The 18506-nt window shown below is 35.2% G+C and overlaps 3 protein-coding genes across 6 annotated transcripts; 1 reads left to right on the top strand and 2 right to left on the bottom strand.

Annotated features, from left to right (window-relative positions):
* Positions 1-463: 463 nt before the first annotated feature.
* Positions 464-4159, bottom strand: LOC146920080 (F-box/FBD/LRR-repeat protein At4g26340-like). Its single transcript, XM_085713483.1, has 5 exons — positions 3539-4159; positions 2243-2690; positions 1911-2063; positions 1465-1756; positions 464-600 (listed from the first exon to the last, which is right to left on the bottom strand). Exons 1-4 carry the CDS (start codon positions 4024-4026, stop codon positions 1493-1495), a joined length of 1353 nt encoding a protein of 450 aa, XP_085569609.1. The 5' UTR covers positions 4027-4159; the 3' UTR covers positions 464-600; positions 1465-1492.
* Positions 4160-7319: 3160 nt separating this feature from the next.
* On the top strand, positions 7320-11749 carry LOC146920079 (putative serine protease EDA2). The gene is made up of 12 exons (XM_085713475.1): positions 7320-7527; positions 8046-8171; positions 8375-8530; positions 8716-8898; positions 9135-9251; positions 9378-9431; positions 9525-9596; positions 9808-10013; positions 10167-10261; positions 10721-10795; positions 10911-10994; positions 11445-11749. The coding sequence occupies exons 1-12, from the start codon at positions 7357-7359 to the stop codon at positions 11558-11560; spliced, it is 1455 nt and encodes a 484-aa protein (XP_085569601.1). The 5' UTR covers positions 7320-7356; the 3' UTR covers positions 11561-11749.
* Positions 11750-12600: 851 nt separating this feature from the next.
* Positions 12601-18258, bottom strand: LOC146920078 (PHAF1 protein At3g51130). 4 transcript variants are annotated; one of them, XM_085713477.1, is made up of 15 exons: positions 17984-18258; positions 17497-17579; positions 17000-17074; positions 15811-15878; positions 15375-15480; positions 15227-15287; positions 14983-15149; positions 14771-14833; positions 14579-14626; positions 13964-14077; positions 13775-13874; positions 13589-13668; positions 13299-13403; positions 13117-13199; positions 12601-12866 (listed from the first exon to the last, which is right to left on the bottom strand). In XM_085713477.1, the coding sequence occupies exons 1-14, from the start codon at positions 18078-18080 to the stop codon at positions 13149-13151; spliced, it is 1218 nt and encodes a 405-aa protein (XP_085569603.1). In that variant the 5' UTR covers positions 18081-18258; the 3' UTR covers positions 12601-12866; positions 13117-13148. The 4 variants fall into 4 exon arrangements, with proteins under 4 accessions (XP_085569603.1, XP_085569602.1, XP_085569605.1 ...); XM_085713476.1 differs by having other exon boundaries at positions 13144-13199; XM_085713479.1 differs by having other exon boundaries at positions 13117-13196.
* Between the last annotated feature and the right edge of the window lie 248 nt (positions 18259-18506).

The following is an 18506-nucleotide window of genomic DNA, read 5'->3' as shown; positions in this document are numbered from 1 at the left end:
AAACTTCTCAGCAGTAGAGATCTAGATTGAAGAAGGAATCATTGTTTTGTTGCAATCTTATAGCTTTTAACTAGTGAAGTTTATAAAATTATAAATTTAGAAATTTTGATAACTTTGACCTTAATTGAAATCCTTGATAAACATTTGCCTCCTAAACAATGACCTTTCAATGAATGCAAAGTTCTAAGCATATAGCTATATCGACCAACATTTGTTCGTCATAGAAAGAGAGATTGTATTTGTGCATAAGATGATATGAAATGTACAACCAAAACCTGTCTAAAATTTGAAATCAATAGTTGAATATTATGCATACAGGCTTTAGATCTTAAGGAGAGAATTAGACAATACTTAGATGAGTTTCCGTGTTCTACACAAAAGAACAAGACACAATTTCAAGAACTTTTCCTTGTGTACCATTTCCTGATACTAATATACAAAAATATGGAAATAAATAGTAGTTGTCAAAATACAAAAAGAGTTTTGAACCTGATGAAATGCAAAATACATATTATACGTTTTGCTCCCATATCCTCTTTGTAGTAAAGCCAAATCATCAGAGCAAACTTGATCTGAGTACTTCGAGAGGGAAAGTTTTCTCTGAAACTCAAACAGATGTAACTTACATTAATACTTCACTTTTTATGCAAAAGAAAATATGCTTCCACAATATGTATTGCAGTATAAACAAAGCTTTAGTTGATGATGATCCATAAAAGTGAACCCTGATGTCCCAAATAAACAAAGCTTTAGTTGCAATAACAATAATATCACACAATAGAAAATCTCCAAGTTAATTTGCAACAGAGAAATGTTAATGTGCACGACATAGGTGTCATGCAAATCTTACGAACGACTCAGAAATGGAACGTGGATACAGTCAGTCTTAACTTCTATTTTTTTTCTTTCCAAAATGCCTAGTTTAACCATGTTGTTTTTTTAATAGAAACGCAGTGGATACTGTTATTGCCTCCACCTCCAACGGTGGTGGATGTGCCGTCTCCTGTCGTTTTGGAGGCATGCCACTCCGAGGCCAATCATATCAGAAACACCCTCTGTCTTCCGGCCTCACTTTTCGATAGAATTGATACCTTGCCAATTCACTCTCTATAAATCGAAGAGGTTCCCAGATGTAACTAGCAGATTGCTACTTGTATTTCAATAATAATCAAGAGGAATTTCAGTTATGTTTTTTTGCTTCTCTGCTCTTGTGATTGAGAACTCTCATCAGTTAACACCTCTTGGTAAGCATGAAAATAACTACATCAAAGAAAATTTAGAAACTTCGAGAGCATGGTATATATTATGTAATTCCACCACAATATAATTGAAATGTGGTGACATGCTGCTATAAACAAGATTCAGTTCAGTCCCTAATTAGCACAGATTAAACCCAATGTTAGCCATCTTGAATTTGATGATGTAGTAAGACAGAGAGAATGGATTGAGGGAGAGAGTTCAAACCTTATATATAGTTAGGAGATTATACAGTTCAATCAAATTTCAGTTGGCACATTGCAGAGGCCCTTGGCACATCAGATAATAACTTGAGAATGAAGTACTTCTTTTTTAGGTCCAAGGAAATATCAGCAATAATCATCGTCTTTAAAACATGTCCTTTTTGCAAAACATACTCAACAAATGAAACCTCGTCTGGAAATCCTCGAAATCCTTTAAATTCAATAAAGCTCAGGTGGGATACGAGACAATTAGGAATACTTGGCTGTGGAGACCATGCTAAAATTGGCGACCGTTCCTGTTGTAAGCAACAAAGGGCTTGAATAAGATGCAATATTCTTAATAATGAATTAATCATGTCATATATTCAGTAGCGTAGTGTTCAATAAGATGCAACTTCTAATTTAGCAACAAAGTTTAATAGACCAAATTAAGCTTGGATTAAATGAAACCTTGTCATTCTGAATCATGAGAGCTTGGAGCAAGGGACATTTCTGAATCAAGTGGAGAAGAGAATGTGAGTTAAACCAGGGAAGAACGAGCTCAAGGCGAATCAAATATCGAAATTCTTGAAAAAGCATCTCATGGGGTTCACCAAGCAGCCACTGTTTGGACACGAAATCAAGTAGTAATTAGTACAAAACGATATCTATCTATCTACAAATATAAATATATCACAATTATCAGAAATATAGTTACTTAATGATTTATTATTATTAGTTAGGTTCTAACTCTATATATAAATGATGAGGTAAACATAAAATAACTAAAGAAAAAACTTAACCTTGGTTGTTGAACGACTCAACATGAGATGTTTTGTCCCATAGAGAGCGCCAAAGAGGTTGTGCAAAGGGACGATGGAACCAAGTGATGTGGGAAACACATCAAGATACGCTTCCACCACATTGGGCAAGTTGTACAAGCTGAAACCTTCGCCGAATGTGATTTGGGTAATATTAAGGTATTGAAGATCCGGTGCATTTACTTCCAAGTAAGCCCCAACATCATTCTCAATGGTGATTTTCAACCTTTTCACGGAAGGCGGGACGCAAAGTTTTTCCAAGCTTTGGGCTGAAAAGCAAAGATCCAGAATTTCTAGATTTGAGCAGCCATCAAGAAGTGCATTCACAGAAGACACTTCCACATAACCAATGTTGATCATCAACATCTTTAGTGATGGTAAACTAACAACCGTAGAGTGTTGGATGCTTACATGAACTGCACCGGAGAGACTGGCGTACAAACAAGAAAATGTTATATTATATCACAATTCAGAAACCAAACAAATCAAATATACTAGTTTTTACTTTTGGACTTTCTTGTTTTATTCTAGTCTCCTAAAATTTGTTCATGTTGAAAATGGTCTATAATGTGTGTGTAATATTCATTTCAATCCTTATGTAGCCATATTGAAATGGTCTAATATAAAATCAAATGTTCTACCTATTAAAATGACCAATTCCAACCACCGTAACCAAGGTAGTCAAAATCTAGATTTTACGCAAGATCGGTAAGCGGAAGTAAAACACTTGTGCATATTTATAATCATAACCATAGCTCACATTACAACATATGTTGCATAACACGTAAGTAATTCAAACTCATAAGTCTCAAATAAGCAGTTCCACCACCACGACCATAATCGAAAAATCGCTCATAATCACTAAGGGCAAGTATAATTGCAAAATAGTAAGATTTAACTATTCAAATCGAGATTTTTTACTACTATGTATGTAATACCGACACCTCTGATTAAAGGTGTGTCTGGTCCATCATCGACACAACACTCACACATATTACATTTAATTAATATCTGTAACACTGACACCTCTGATTAAAGGTGTGTTTGGTCCAACATCAACACAACACTTACACATATTACATTTAATTAATTTGTTTCCTCAAATTATCTATCATTGGTGTCAATGTCGTAACTTGAGTCCCGTGTCTGGTATTTCACTTCAAACTTAAACAAATACTGAAGGACACAACAACAACCACAGAAAGGAAAGAAAAATGCTTTAAAATCAAAATGTAGTATATATAAAATGAAAGTGCGTGAGCGTGAGTGCATGCATGCCTGAGTGAAACTAGATTAGGGCATGAGAAGAGGGTTTGCGGTAGCTTGAAGTCGGGACCATCCTCGTCAGAAAAGAGAGTAAGCTCGAGTTCATGAAGGTGGGGTCCAACAGCAGCACGAACCCAAGTCTCCACTGAGTATTCACGAAACTTATCGTCGGAGAAGGAATGAGCACAGCTGAGACTCATCTTCCGAATAGCGCGGGGATTACGGAGGAGAGCCAAGACACCGTTAACTAAAAGAGCAAAGCTCTTGAAACGTTCCGCTGGTTGGTCCACATATTCGTGGGAGTCATCGGAGAAGTGAAGAACGGAGAGATCCTGCCAGAGGTGACGCCACCGGCTAGAAAGGCGGGCGGTAGAAATGGAGGTTTTGGTAGGGAGCAATGAGAGGATGTGGTTCAAAACACCGTCGGGTAAGGAGCTGATTCTGTCTTCGTTTTCTTCTTCATCCGTTACCGGTTTTCTTCGTTTGGACGATATCACCATTGTTTTTGCTTGCTTTAGTTTTGGATCTGTTTTGGTTGTTACTAGTTTTCTTTGCGGAAGCTACTAGTTTTCAGGGAAGCTAGTCGGTTAAGTTTCTCTCACAGACGGAAAGAAGGAAAACAAGCTACTGAAGCTTCTTCAAGAAGCTTCAAATTCTCGTATCAGTTAATGCCATTGAGTACTGGCCACAAAATCAGTAGAGCAGAGTGAGTAGCCCTCACCTTTCTAATCTATACCTTCTTTTTTGCCTTTCTTACTAGTTTTTCGTGCTCTTTTTTTTTTCTTAAATAATCTTCTATTACATCACTAATTTATCGTATTTAAAAAAAAAAATTATTATCATATCTATTAAATTACTTTTTGGGTTAAATAAGGTTTTATAAGGTTTTAGTCTCTATAAATATAATCATTTTTGTTTTTAGTTCATATAAAATAAATTGACAATGTCCTCTTTTGTACAGAAAAAAAAATTGACAATGTTTTGATCCCTATAAAAAAATTCAGCACGTAGTTATTAGTCCTAATCAAATTAAAATTTATTTAATTATACTTAAATTTTAAAAAAATTTAATGATTTTTTGAAGATTTGTTTGAAACATTATAAAAAGTTCATCCGCAAAAAATTAAATCAATTTGATTTTTAATTAAATTTTCATTAGTTTTAGCTTAAAATTTTGGTGTTTGAAAAAAACATACATATGTAATTCATTACATGTTAAAAAGTTCTAATCTTGGAAAGGGAAAAGGTTGTGATGCAAACTTAGAGAGAAGTCAGAGTGAACGGTTCTTTAGTGAGAGAGTCGGTCTTTTATACTAGGCACAGTTCACGCGTCAGGTTTTCCGACGTTGTTGTTCTCATCATAACCCGTTAGGCTTCGCCGAGAGAGATGTTGTGCCAGAATATAGGTGGTCACCGGAATAGAGGTGGCCGTCAGAGAGAGAATTTTTATGGTGAGGGAGAGAAATGAATTCTGATGGTGGGGAGAGAGAAAGTTTAATGGAAATGAGAAAGGTTGATTGAGTGTGGAAAGACACGTGTGTTAATTAAAATATAGCTTTTAATCTGAACCATCTATTTTGATCTGATGGTTCCTAATCATTCTCATATAAGCATGTCATTCTCATATGATATGTCATATATATAGGGGGCATATCAAGTGAGAATGGTAGGAACATTTATCATTCATTAGATCAAAAATATATGGTTAAGATTAAAAGAGTCCAATTAAATAACACATGTGACACACCCACTCTATCCATCAGTTCTATTGCACATTACCGATTCTTCTTCCTTCCACCACCAGATCTGACGCCTCCAACATTCCACCACCATAGGGTCGCCGTCACCCCGTCCACCGCCGATTCCGGCGCATAGAACATAAAGTCATGACGGCATCCCAACCTTCCACCACAGGGTCGTCGTGCCTCACTCTACGTCTCTCTCAGCATGACTATTGGGTCGCCGATGGGAGCTCAGACAGGATCGTCATCGTTGCCAACATACCACAGGGATATGAGACAAGATGGGTATTAAGGTGATTTTATCCACTCGACATGGGTTCAATTGACATCCCTAAACTAGAGTCCTAAAGACATTTGTTAAAAAAGTCAAAATATAATAATTTTGTTTTAAAAACAACCATTTTTAACCTTCTAAAAAGTTAAATTCATCATTTGCAACAATATTTCTATGTTTATTTATTTATTTAACCAATGTCCTTTCAACTTTAAAAGTTTATACTTTTTTTGTCCCTAATTATAAGTCCTCTTTAAAAAAAAAAGTCTAGTCTTTAAATATAAGCTATGTATAAATTACTATATGCATTTATCATTTTTTTTCTTAAATAGATCTCTAATTAATACTATTAACTTGCATTAAAATATGAAAAGTCAAATTAAATACAAACAAGATAATTTAGTAAAATATATACACAAACTAGATACATTAATTTTAGCTTTGTAACCAAAAAGAAGAAAAAACTGGATACATTAACTACATTACCATTTTTTTTGGGAAATGTTAACCAGTGTCCCTGGGGCACTAGTTAAGGCCTTCAAATAGTAATTTATCATAAAAATATGTATAATCAGTGTATTGGAAATCGAAATATTTGCCTTTTTAATAAAATAATTTCTTCTTTTGGAATCCTTAAAGAGTGTCATGGGGCACTCGTTAACAAGACCCTTTTTTTTTCAATGAGTCTTTGCTAACCGGTGCCCCGAAGGCATTGGTTAAGGATTCCATTTATAGAAATTTTATCTTGAAAATACAAATCTTTACTACTTTTTTTAATGCAAACTTACTTATTTTAAGGAATATCTCAAAATCGCATTCTCCTTTTTTTAATACTACATAGGGGTGGCAAAATGGGTCTGACCCGCTGGGCCGGCCCGTTTGGCTCGCTATTTTTGGCGGGCTGAGTCGAAGTTTTGAACTCGCTTTCTATGGTTGGCTCGGCTCGTCTCGTCTCGTTAAAATACGGGGCGGGCACGGGGCGGGGCGGGGCGGCCCGCTTAACTCGTGTTTCAATTTGTTATTTTGAGTCTTATTTTATGCTTTTGGATTTATTTGGTTGTTAGATTTATATTGAGACTTATTTTATGTTTTTGGATTTATCTTAGTTGTTGAGTTTATTTATTTTGAGACTTATTTTATAATTTGGTTGTTGGATTTATTTTATGATTTGTTTTATGTTGCGGATTTGCCTTATTTTGCTATTAGTTATGATGTTGAATTCGACAATTTGATAATTATCTTGTTTTTCACAAATTTACTTGCTACCTATTCTTTTATATTTTTTTAAGATAAAAGCAACATAGTTTTTTTTGTAACAATTAAGTTGTAAAAAAAATTTAAAAAAAAATGTTTTTTGTTTGGCGGGCCTGCCCGCCAACTCGCAAGTCCGCCACTAAACGGGGCGGGGTGAGATTTTGGACTCGGTCATAAAATTTGACTCGGCTCGTCTCGTCTCGTTTTTAGCGGACTTAGACGGGGCGGGCCGGCCCGCTTTGCCATCCCTAATACTACATGTTAAATTAGTCAAAGGACTTACAATAAGGGTGAAGGAGAGAGTACTTAGTTTCAATTTTGAAAGGATGATTTAGTTTCAATTTTAAAATGATCAAAATAATTAGAAAATCAACGTCAAAATAAAAAAAAACAAGAATTGGAAAATCAATTTTACAAAATAAAACCAAGCAAGGACGAATTAATTTAATTTTCAAGATTTGTTCGCTTGAGATTGTAGTTTGTTTTTGTTTTTATCATTTCTTCTTGATAAAAAAAAATAATTAATTTTCAAGGTTGAACAGGGGGTTGACGTGGAAACGATGAGACAGCGTTGGGTGATGATGTCGCCGTGTTTGTTGGTGTTTCTGTTCTTGTTCTCTACAGCGTCGGCAACACCTCCTTCGCTGCAACGTCGTTTGTCTGAATCTGCAAGATATCTGACTAAGGAAGAATTGTGGTTCCCCCAAACACTAGATCACTACTCTCCCTATGTACTTGTTTCTTTTCTCTACTCAGTAAAATCAAATGAAATTCTCCAATTTTGCATAAAGGGACTTATTTGAGTTTATCTACTGATACAAACATTTTCTAGACCGTTAGGAGAACTTATGAAAATAGCTTATGACATGTTCATAAACTGTTTTCAGCTTATTCTCTTCAGCTTATTTTCATAAGTTTTCCAAGATTACTTATGAAAACAGCTTATACGAAAATAATTTAACTTTATTTTATCATTTGTTATAAAAATAGTTTATACATAAGCACTCATCATGATAGTTGTTTATCCAAACAGGGCCTAAATATCACATTATGTGAAACTACAGTATACATGCTGGTTGAAAATGAAACTGTTTAAAAAATATGACATTCTACACTAATTTGAGAAAAGAGGATGTTTTGATAGTCTTGTTAAGTTTTTCACAAGTGTAGAATCTGTTTATCTACTTTACTTATCAAATTTTAATTTGATCGATTCTTCTTATTTGTGTGCTTTATAAATTCGCTGCAGGATCACCGCAAATTCCAGCAGCGTTACTATGAGTTCCTTGACCATTTTCGGATTCCAGATGGACCGGTGTTTTTGGTGATCTGTGGTGAATATTCATGCAATGGGATAAGAAATGACTATATTGGTGTAAGTTGCTATTATTGGTTCAGTTTTGTATTATCATACGCTATAACCTATATGCTTTTTTGCGCAATGTATATTTGTTGTCCTAATATGTCTCGATCGAATCCTATAGATCATAGTGACCAATAAGATTGATAATCTTTCTTTTAAATATATTGTGGCTTTTATGAAGCTAATATATATCCATGTGCTTTGAACATCTATAGGTTCTGGCAAAGAAGTTTGGAGCAGCTGTGGTTTCTCTTGAGCATCGCTATTATGGGAAGAGTTCGCCATTTAAATCTCTGATGACAGAAAATTTGAGATATCTTTCATCTAAACAGGCGCTTTTTGATTTGGCAGTTTTTCGCCAGAATTACCAGGCAAGTGCCCTTCCTGTTTGATGACTACTTGGCATAAATAAATGCAGTGAAGTAGTACCGAAACCGTAAGAATCTATTTGAAAATGTTAAGATATCTAGTTCATGCAGAAGTTATTTAAAATCAAATAATAGAATTCGTAAACTTATGATAAATGCTTCCTGAAATTGGCAGTATATTCTTGCAGGACTCTTTAAATGTAAAGCTTAATAGAACAAAAACTGACAATCCCTGGTTCGTATTTGGTGTTTCATACCCTGGAGCTCTCAGTGCATGGTTCCGTCTTAAGTTTCCACATTTAACATGTGGAAGTCTTGCAAGTTCTGCAGTTGTTCTTGCTGTTTACAACTTCACAGAATTTGATCAGCAGGTGAAGATAGTGATTTCTCCTTCTTGGTCATACATTTTTGTGGATCCAAATATGGTTTTTGATAGAACACTATGGCGTCATTTGATCCATGTAGCCGACCCTACTTAGTGGGATAAGGCTTGGTTGTTGTTGTTGTTGTTGTTGGTCATACATTTTTGTGTGTCAAGATGGTGTATATTTTACAAATTTCACTATTTTCTAGTGTCAAAGTTTAGATTTCTATCTTTAACATGCAGATTGGTGAGTCAGCAGGTGTTGAATGTAAGGCAGCATTACAAGAAACCACTCAACTTATCGATCGAAAACTTGCAACTAATGGAAAGGCATTGAAGGCTTCTTTTAATGCAGCTGATGTATGCTTATTTCTTTCTTACACCTTCTAAAGCATATTATAATCTAGTCATATACAATTTCACGCTCCCGAGTCCCCACTAGATTTTCTTCTACGATTCTCATGTTGGGAACTTCTTGTTTTGCAGCTTGAAATTGACGGTGATTTCTTGTATTTCTTGGCTGATGCTGCTGTTACAGCGGTAATTGATTTGACTCATGCTGCTTTTTTATTAATTCTTTCTTGCAATATCTTGTATTTAAACTTCACCATGTCTTCTTTGTGAATGCTTCAGTTTCAATACGGGAATCCTGATATATTATGCAAGCCTCTTGTTAAAGCGAAGAAGGACGGCGAGGATTTGGTGGTATGTTTTTCAATTTAGCTACTTCTGCCAAAACATTTCGAAACGGCTCAATCCTGAATGAACTTGTTTTGGATGTTCAAATTAAATTCACCTTTCATTTTTATTTTTCCTTGCTTAGTAATATTTTTCCTTTGTCATACAATATAGTCATGTAATTTTTTTTATCTTATTGTATAGTTCTAAGTTGGCACATATATAATTCACTATGCAGGATGCTTATGCCAAATTTATCAAAGAGTTTTACCTTGGAACTGAAGGTGAAAGTACACAAGATTATAACCAAAAGAACTTGAAGAACACTCCTATCACTGAAAACAGTTCTGGTAGACTGTGGTGGTTTCAAGTTTGTACTGAGGTTGCATACTTTCAGGTGGCTCCCTCAAATGACAGTATACGCTCCTCAAAAGTTGACACAAGGCAATATCCTTATTTCCATTGTTAATATACTTCTCTCTTGACAATATTCCTTTCCTCCTCTTTTGTATACATATCATGAAAAAAACTATATTTTAATATTTCTAGTTTTCATGATCCTGTAAATATTTACGGAGTGGTGCTCATAAATTGCAGATACCATTTGGACCTTTGCAAAAATGTCTTTGGAGAGGGCATATTTCCTGATGTTGATGCAACAAATATATATTATGGAGGCACAAAAATTGCTGGTTAGAAACTTGCAAAAATTGTTGTTTCTTTTTGTTTTCTTTTTTATTGTATCGAGTCTCACATCAACTAGAGATATGACCTAAGTAGTGCTTTAAGTTATAAGGTTTGAATAGTCCTTACATTACAAAACCCACAAAATAAAACATAAAAGGTTTAGAATTGTATAAACTTTGTTGAACTCTGTCAGCGAACCCATGATAAACTCTTGTAATATCTTAGAATTGGGACTTCGGGCCTAAATCATCCTTTTTGTTAGGTAATGATTGCCTAAGCTTTATAAGCTTTTTTTAAGGTCATATTTCTAACCTGTGTAACTTGGGTTTTTTCGCAGTAGGCATATTTGGTTGGACACTACATATTTTACATTCTTCTATGATTTTATTATGAATATATACTATTATATAATCTTGAAATTTGGCTTCATTTCATGTATCCAAATTTAACTTGTGTATGGACAGGTTCCAAAATAGTATTCACAAATGGCTCACAGGATCCTTGGCGTCGTGCATCAAAACAAATTTCATCACCTAATAGTGAGTTAAAATTTACTTTAATCAAGTTAGACCGTAGCATTCATTATTTGTGTAATAATTTATGATGTTCTCATAAGATTTGCTGAATAATGTTTTATCACTGTTATACTTTCAGTGCCTTCCTACACTATCACTTGTCATAATTGTGGCCATGGAACCGACATACGAGGATGCCCTCAAAGTCCCTTTAATATTGAAGGTATGTCTGATTATCATTATTGTTATCGCAGTATTTTTTAGGCCGCCAACCTTCAACCTGCAATTTATTGGGTTTACTTATCACCTAGATTTCTTCTCAAAGGCATCAACAAATAAATCTCATGCTTATCAAAAGAGGAAAAACATTTTTAATGATGATAATAATAACGATGATGATGAAAACATAAGAGGGAAAATAATCAAGCAGGTAGGCGTAGGATCAAGAGGTTAATGACTTTCGGCAAAGATTGAATCGATCGGGAATATCCAAGTTCAAACTTTGTCTGTAACAATCATTCGCCGGTCTTTACTTACCTGGATTATAGATATCTTTTTTCCCTGAGAATCAAAGAGTTAAGACAAAAAACATTAAGGAAGAAAGTGACAAAACAATATGTATGCGTTATTTTGCTATATCAACCAACATTCTAATTGTGAAATCTCTTTTTAGGCAATGAGAAGAACTGCACATCCCCTGATGCTGTTCACAAAGTTAGACAAAAGATCATAGAGCATATGGATTTATGGCTGTCTCAGTGTCAGGACACGGGCAGGACTTGTATATAAGATTTGTATGGGTTGCATGATGTACAACTAAAAGTTACTCTGGTTTCTAGTACTAATACTAAATTATATTGTTGTGTTTTGAATAATCTTGTGTAAGTTGATCAAATGCAAGGCAAAACATATTTGTACAAAGTTATTCTATTTCGTGCAATCTCAAGATGATAGTGTACCAGTTATATATTTATATAACATTTGGGTGTCATTGGCCTATAGTGAAAATCTACCAAGAAAATGGATGTCTACCAGTAGTGACTTTGGTCATTATTCCTTTGCCACTAGTGCATATTGAGTCCTTAGTCCCTGTCTTTGTTACTTCAGTCTTGCTCAGATTGACATTTTGTTTGCATGCATGAGCCATGTAATAGGTCTGCCACTTGATGAATCTCAGTTACTTGAGATATGGATACCTTGGCTTATCAGAATAAAAATGAGAAGGCATGCAAAGGCTGATTAAGAGAGGAAATTGAAGAGTTAACTAAAATTGATAAACCTGAGGTTGTATTCAAACAATAAAACATTAAAACCAATCGTTTGATTTTTTTTTTTTTTAAAATCTTGACTGATCGAGTGGCCAAGTTGAATAAAAATTCACAATTTTAATAAATTGAGGGGAAAAAACATAAATATGTCCCCAACATTCATGCGTTTTCCATTTTATAGCATTTACCCTGAAAGTGTCCATTCACTGCATTAAATTAGTAGCGAAGCAAAGATGTGAAGATGTTGAATGCAGTGGGATTTAACAAGCAAAAGCATTGTGGGAAGAAATGGAAGAAGCTCAAACCATTCCAGCGTGAAAACGAGCACAAGAAAATTTGACAGAACAGGTGAGATAACCTCTATGTGCGATTGCACAAAAAGCTTCAAGTTCAGTTCATATTCATTGGATTTCATTCTTCTTGTGACCCAGTAACTGAACTGAAATGAGATCTGAATCAACACAATAATACCAACGCATTACTTTTAATCGGTACTGTTTGGATTAGTCGGACATCATGATAACCCAGACAAAGGAGAGAATCTTACAAAGTGAAACCATCTGGAAGTTAAGCATTAGGAATTTATTGTATTTGCTTTGTGCAAGACAATATCAGTTGATTACATGATTTTATATGTACAATTTGTTACACAGCTGTACAAATTTACCATAGCCCATTCGCACGATAATGATGGTGAGGATTGAACTATTCAGATTTTTTACACAGTGAACGTACAAAGCCTGCCACTCCTTGTGAAGTTCCGCAACCACGCTTCGCAAACCTTAGAATGATAGGAAAGATTAGGTGTAACCAAACTCCAAAAGCCCCTGCATCAAGACATTTAATTCCAAGTCTCATCACCAGCAATAGATAGGTAAACATAAGTAAATAAACCTGATGTATAATCAAAGTCTAGTATGACAGAAGCTGGAAATATCAGGACAATAATGGTCCAATACTGTGGTTGGTAAGAAATAAACTTGGATTTTTATGATTGAACCAATAACTACGAGTTAAGAAAAGAAAATTAAGGTTATCACTTGCTATTTAATTTGAATAAAGTGGAAATTTACTTACATAAGAACACAATATAAAAAAATATACCATCATCATGACTGGAAGAGAGTTATTGTTGCAATATAACCATTCTTCATCACCTGCTAAAATCACAAAAGTATAGCTTAGGGGTCACTCACAGGCACCATAATAGACTGGACTATTAAATAAGCAGAGCACCATAAGCACAAAGAATGAGTTACCTCAAAAGCAATATTTTGATAACCATATACAAGAGTAGAACCAAACGGGTTACTGGCAGAACCTTGTGTCTGAATGGCAGCTCGCCCACAATCCCCAAGTATTTCCTACAAGAATCCATTACATGCTATATTATTATAAGAAACCCACATCAAAGCTACTCACAACTTTCTTCCCAAAATTACTTCATGCATTTTAAATAAGTACATACAGATTTACTATAACTCAGTATCTTCCAAGATGAAACATCATTATAAGGCAAAGCATACAATTTGGAAGGGGTGAAAGCTACCTTTACTTGTTCCCACTTTGTGCTGGGTGTAATAACCCTCTGTTTGCTGTTATTTACATCCTGAAAAGATCCTCCAACAGCTGGAAAGGGGGAAAAGATTTTACCACTTTTTTCACAGCAAAAAATTATATAACTGTTACATTGAGACCAATCTAAATACTGCAATGCAAATAAAAGATTGCTTACCATCGGAGCAATAGATGACAAAGTTGCATTTCATGTAAGAATTAAAATCAGCATGACCGGGGTAGTTAGTATGTAACACAAACTTCTTAATCTTGTGAGTCTGAAAATACAAAACATATAAGAGGGATCATTGATTGTCAACTGTATGCTTGTGTGTATAGATAGAGAAGAATGTGGTAAGGTGCAAACCTGTCCATCAAATAAGATGTCCAGACCACGAGTAAAGTAATTATAAAAGTAATCTCCGCAGATAGTTGTCCGTGGCCGAAGATCAGAGGCAGAATGTATAACCATTTGATCTACCTGCAAAGCAATAACGTCAGAATCCAAACAAAGGAAATACTCATTCGAGCAGCAACAATTAGCTTCAGATTTTCTTGCTTGTTAACAATAAAAAAGCATCAGATTTTCTTTAGATAATCTTTAAATTGATAATTTTTGTTTGGATCCATCCCAACTCCCAGTATTTAGAGCGCTCTACCCAAAAAGAACTTGTCAGTTCGCTAAAACACAGCAGTCAGTTGGCTAGGTCCTCCTATGATCCATTAAAATATCAGGTGGAAGGCATTTATTGGTATGTTGAAATTGAATTTATATTTACTGGCAGACTCAAAAATGTACACCAAAATCTCAATAGTGGAACTGCATAAATCATCAAAATTTCAATTTTCCCTGGTGCATCAACTGTAAAGATGCATAAAGAGTTCATTTTGATTCTGTAGTGCATTAGTTGAAGACTTCAAGTCCACAAAAATCCTACAAAAGATCCATATTCCATTTTTAAGAACTAGTAATTTATGGTACCTGCTTTTGATGAATACCGCAGGGACGTCCTAGTTCAGTCCACACATCCTGCGTAAAACAGAAGCATGGTAAACACCTCGTTTCAGATAAAGAATAATAATAAAGTGGAAGGTGACAAGAGAAGAAGTGAAAGCACGGGAAAATAATCTGATAAAAGTATAACTAACAATTTTGATTGGATGTTAAGCTCACCTGTGGGGATGCACCAAAAGGAATGTGTTGGGAGCCAACAGTGAAGTACAATTCTTCCCCCAGCTATATAACAGAGAAAGAACTGAGTTAGACAATAAATAATAGCTACCTTGCCAAGACAAGCAGAAAGCTTATGCAGCCAACTAAAGGTGTTGTACTAAATAAGCAAAAACACAAACAAACTTAGATTTTAGAGATTAACGAAACCAAACCTTAACGTGAACCTCTTCCATGTAAATGCTGCCAGTAGGTAATGGAGGAGCAGAAGCCTTATCCATTAAAGAGCCCACACCAACCTTCTTACCGGAGGAACTATCATATATAGAAACGCGGCATGTAACTGGCGTTGTCCCATCTGGAAACTCCAACGGCAATTCCACTTTCATAATGAAAAGAAACAAGGTTAACGTATGAAAACTAGACAACTTAAAACTTTTCAAATTAATTATGATATACCTCCCCCATCATGACAGCAGTCTGTAAACTGACCCGGAATAGGAAATGCAAAGGAAAGCCCCTAAAGAACAAACCAAGAAAAATATTAACCAGAATATTTTAATGTGGAATAGTAAAACCAAAATAAAGACCAATACTTATGCATTACCGGGTAAAACAGCGTGTAAATGCCTCTATCCTTATCGAAAATCCCTGGGTATGTGGGCCCAAACAGTGCATACACCGCAACAAAAGTAGCTAGCGTTGTTGGTCCCCTAGAAGTTGAAAAGAATATCAGTTAGGGGTTTCATAATAAAAGTTAGTTTGGATAAACTTATCAATAATCATTTGTAGAGAAAAAAATACTAATAGAATATTATAGTACCAAGGAGTCTTTAAAAACAATAGCCTTTCATAAAAGTTGAAATAAACTTCATTTTATTTTATTCAAAAAAACTATTATTTAATTTCTCCACAGATGCCTACTTAAAATGACTTTTTGGAAGTGAAGAACCAAAATAATAACTAGGAAGTGCATAAGTTAGACGCAAATCCAACTGTGTGCAAGTATAGATTGTAGCAAAATTGTAGGTTCAAAGACTCACCCAATCAAAGAAGTAGAATAGCGCATTTGAAGCCGCTTTACATCAAATATTTCAATAAGGCGCAGTCTCTAAAATAGTATTGGAAAGTGTTGTCATGATAAAGTCATCTTGTTAAGTATAGAAAACAATAAAAAAACAAGCTCTCTGCGACAGCAATAACATGAATGAAAGCATAAGAACTGCTACATACAGCTGAGGTTGGAGCTTTAAATCTATAAGAAGAGAAGAGAGAAGATTGGAAGTGTCACACAATTTTTTGACTAAGCAATATCAGCTTAAAAAATACAAGTTCTCTAGCATGATATCATCTTTTCACAGGAACGAACACAAATGTAAGAAAAGAAACAGATCTAGTGTCGAAAAACCCCTCACTTTCAACTAATCCACCCCCAATGAAATTGGAGAAATAAAGTATTGCAAAATTCTAAAATAAAATTACACACTCCCACAGTTTACATTTGCACGGGGATAGAAACACAAGATCCTTACACGGTTTTCATTATTATTCTCTTACCAGGTTCCGTTTAGGTTTTGGGGTTCAATTTAACACTACAAAATCAGTTTGTAAAGTGAGGATGGTCCAAACTTTATAAGTTCTATTTAGACATATAGTCAATGTACAAATCAAGTTTCTCCCAATACACTGTGTCACGCCCAAGGCTATTGGGTCAGCTGCATGGATAATGTGGGAAGCCCGATAACTGGTTTAAGATAGACTTTGATACCATCTTAAGTTTCGGGCTTAACAGCCCACAAAATTGACTTGTAAGGTGATAAATGATAATTACCAAAGCTTTGTAAGCTCTATTTAGGCCATATCTCTAACCGATGTGGGAGTTGGACTTTTCCCGATAGTTCTACATAGATTCCATGGAATGCAAAGACACTACAAAACTACATAGTTTTTCTTATGAAAATCCTATATTGATAATAATTCGTGCAACCCCAACACTGAACTAAAGCGCCAATGATAGTTCCCATAAATAAATTGTGACATTCTGATAATAGCCATTGAAACACTCATGCTTCCTATTAATGCAATAATAAAATATTTCACTTAGACGTACCAAGCCATACCCCCCCCCCCCCCCCCCCCACCCACCCCCAAACACACGCGCGCGCACCTGAATAGGCATTTAAACAGGTAAAAATCAATTGTTGGTATCCTAAAGAGGGAAAAAAGAAGCACCTGAGACCATGGATCGAAACGGAGATGAAAACCATGATCAGGAAAGCTAATAACAATGTCCAACTTCAGGGGTTCCTGCAAATGCACAAAGCATAAAAAACCATTGTAAACATAAATAAACCTCGCACAAAGTAAAAATATAGAGCAGCAGAGGCCTCCAGAGCTATGAAACACGGACACGGCACTGACACATCGACACAGTTAATAATTTGAGAAAATGGCATAATTCAGTGTGTAAACTGTAAAGTGTAAACACATGTGTCAGTGTCGTGTTGGTGCTACAGAGCTCCAGAGGCAAAACCATCAATAAGCCGGTTCTGGTTACCACAGAATTGAAAAAACTACAGTGTGGTGCAATATTTCCTACTTTTTGACTTTTTGTGCTTCAATGCAGTGAATTTCAGTATTCCACAAATCTGTTACCTCTAGTTTCTAACATTATTTATGCAAATTCACATATAACACTGACAACACAAACAAGAGATTATGTCACAAACCTCATCAAAATACTTGACATGCACCACATCATACAAATTCGGCTGCTGTTCAATCTGAGCAAATGCTTCACATATAGGCATCCCTAAACATCACAAAGAAAACAATAACCTCTTAAACACAGTACCAATTCTCAAACTCCAACAAGATTCCCAATAACACAAACTTCATTTCGTTCTAAAAATTATCAAATAAACTGAACAAAAACTCCACAGCACTTAACAACAACATTACATAATTATTAATAACTGATAATATAATCGATCAAAAATCACAATCAGTTTGACCTAAATTTATAAACGCGCTGACGAAGAATGATTACTATAATATCTAAATTCAAAAATGAAATCGAATTAATCGGATTTCGAAGAACTGAAAATGGAATGGAAATGATGAAGCGGAATTCGGAAATTGATCGGAGAATTATTCGATTGGGAATAAAGCGCGATGAATGTAATAATCGAATTGGTGAAATGAAAAGAGAATTACCGAGGGAGAAAGGACCGATTCCGAGACCGGGACGAAGATCGAGAACGATAGCGCCCATGGCTGTGCCTTCGCAACGGCGTCTGGGTCTCTGCAACATAATCGGGGAAGTTGGAGGGTATTTTAGAGATTTCTGGGTTGGAATTCCGTTACTATCGGAGATGAAAGTACTTCAAGATGATGATGTGTTGAATTGAATGCTTATATGGGGTTGGTTCGTTCTATTGGTTTAGATTTAGATTGGAAATGATATTTGGTTTGGATCAAATTAAAAAACTAACTAACAAGTTTTTGTTTTTGGACATCACATAACGCAAAAGTTGCCCCCTCTCGCACGCCACCCAAACCACATTAGCGGTATTTATTTGGTTACGACAGGGTCATGACTCATGAGTAAGAGAGAGAAAAAAAAAAGGTCATGTTAACCGGTGCCCGGGGCACTGGTCAAGGAAACTAAAAAAGGAAAATTCAAAATAAAAATAACACTTTTTAAGTTTTTGATGAGTTGACAACACAAGTTCTGAGG

The sequence above is a fragment of the Medicago sativa genome, chromosome 5, assembly GCF_051527215.1.
Source record: "Medicago sativa cultivar Bolivia chromosome 5, Bolivia_mono, whole genome shotgun sequence".
In the NCBI taxonomy this organism is placed as follows: Eukaryota; Viridiplantae; Streptophyta; class Magnoliopsida; order Fabales; family Fabaceae; genus Medicago; species Medicago sativa.
The sequence above is the reverse complement of the archived record's forward strand: the minus strand, read 5'-3'. Positions and strand labels throughout refer to the sequence as shown.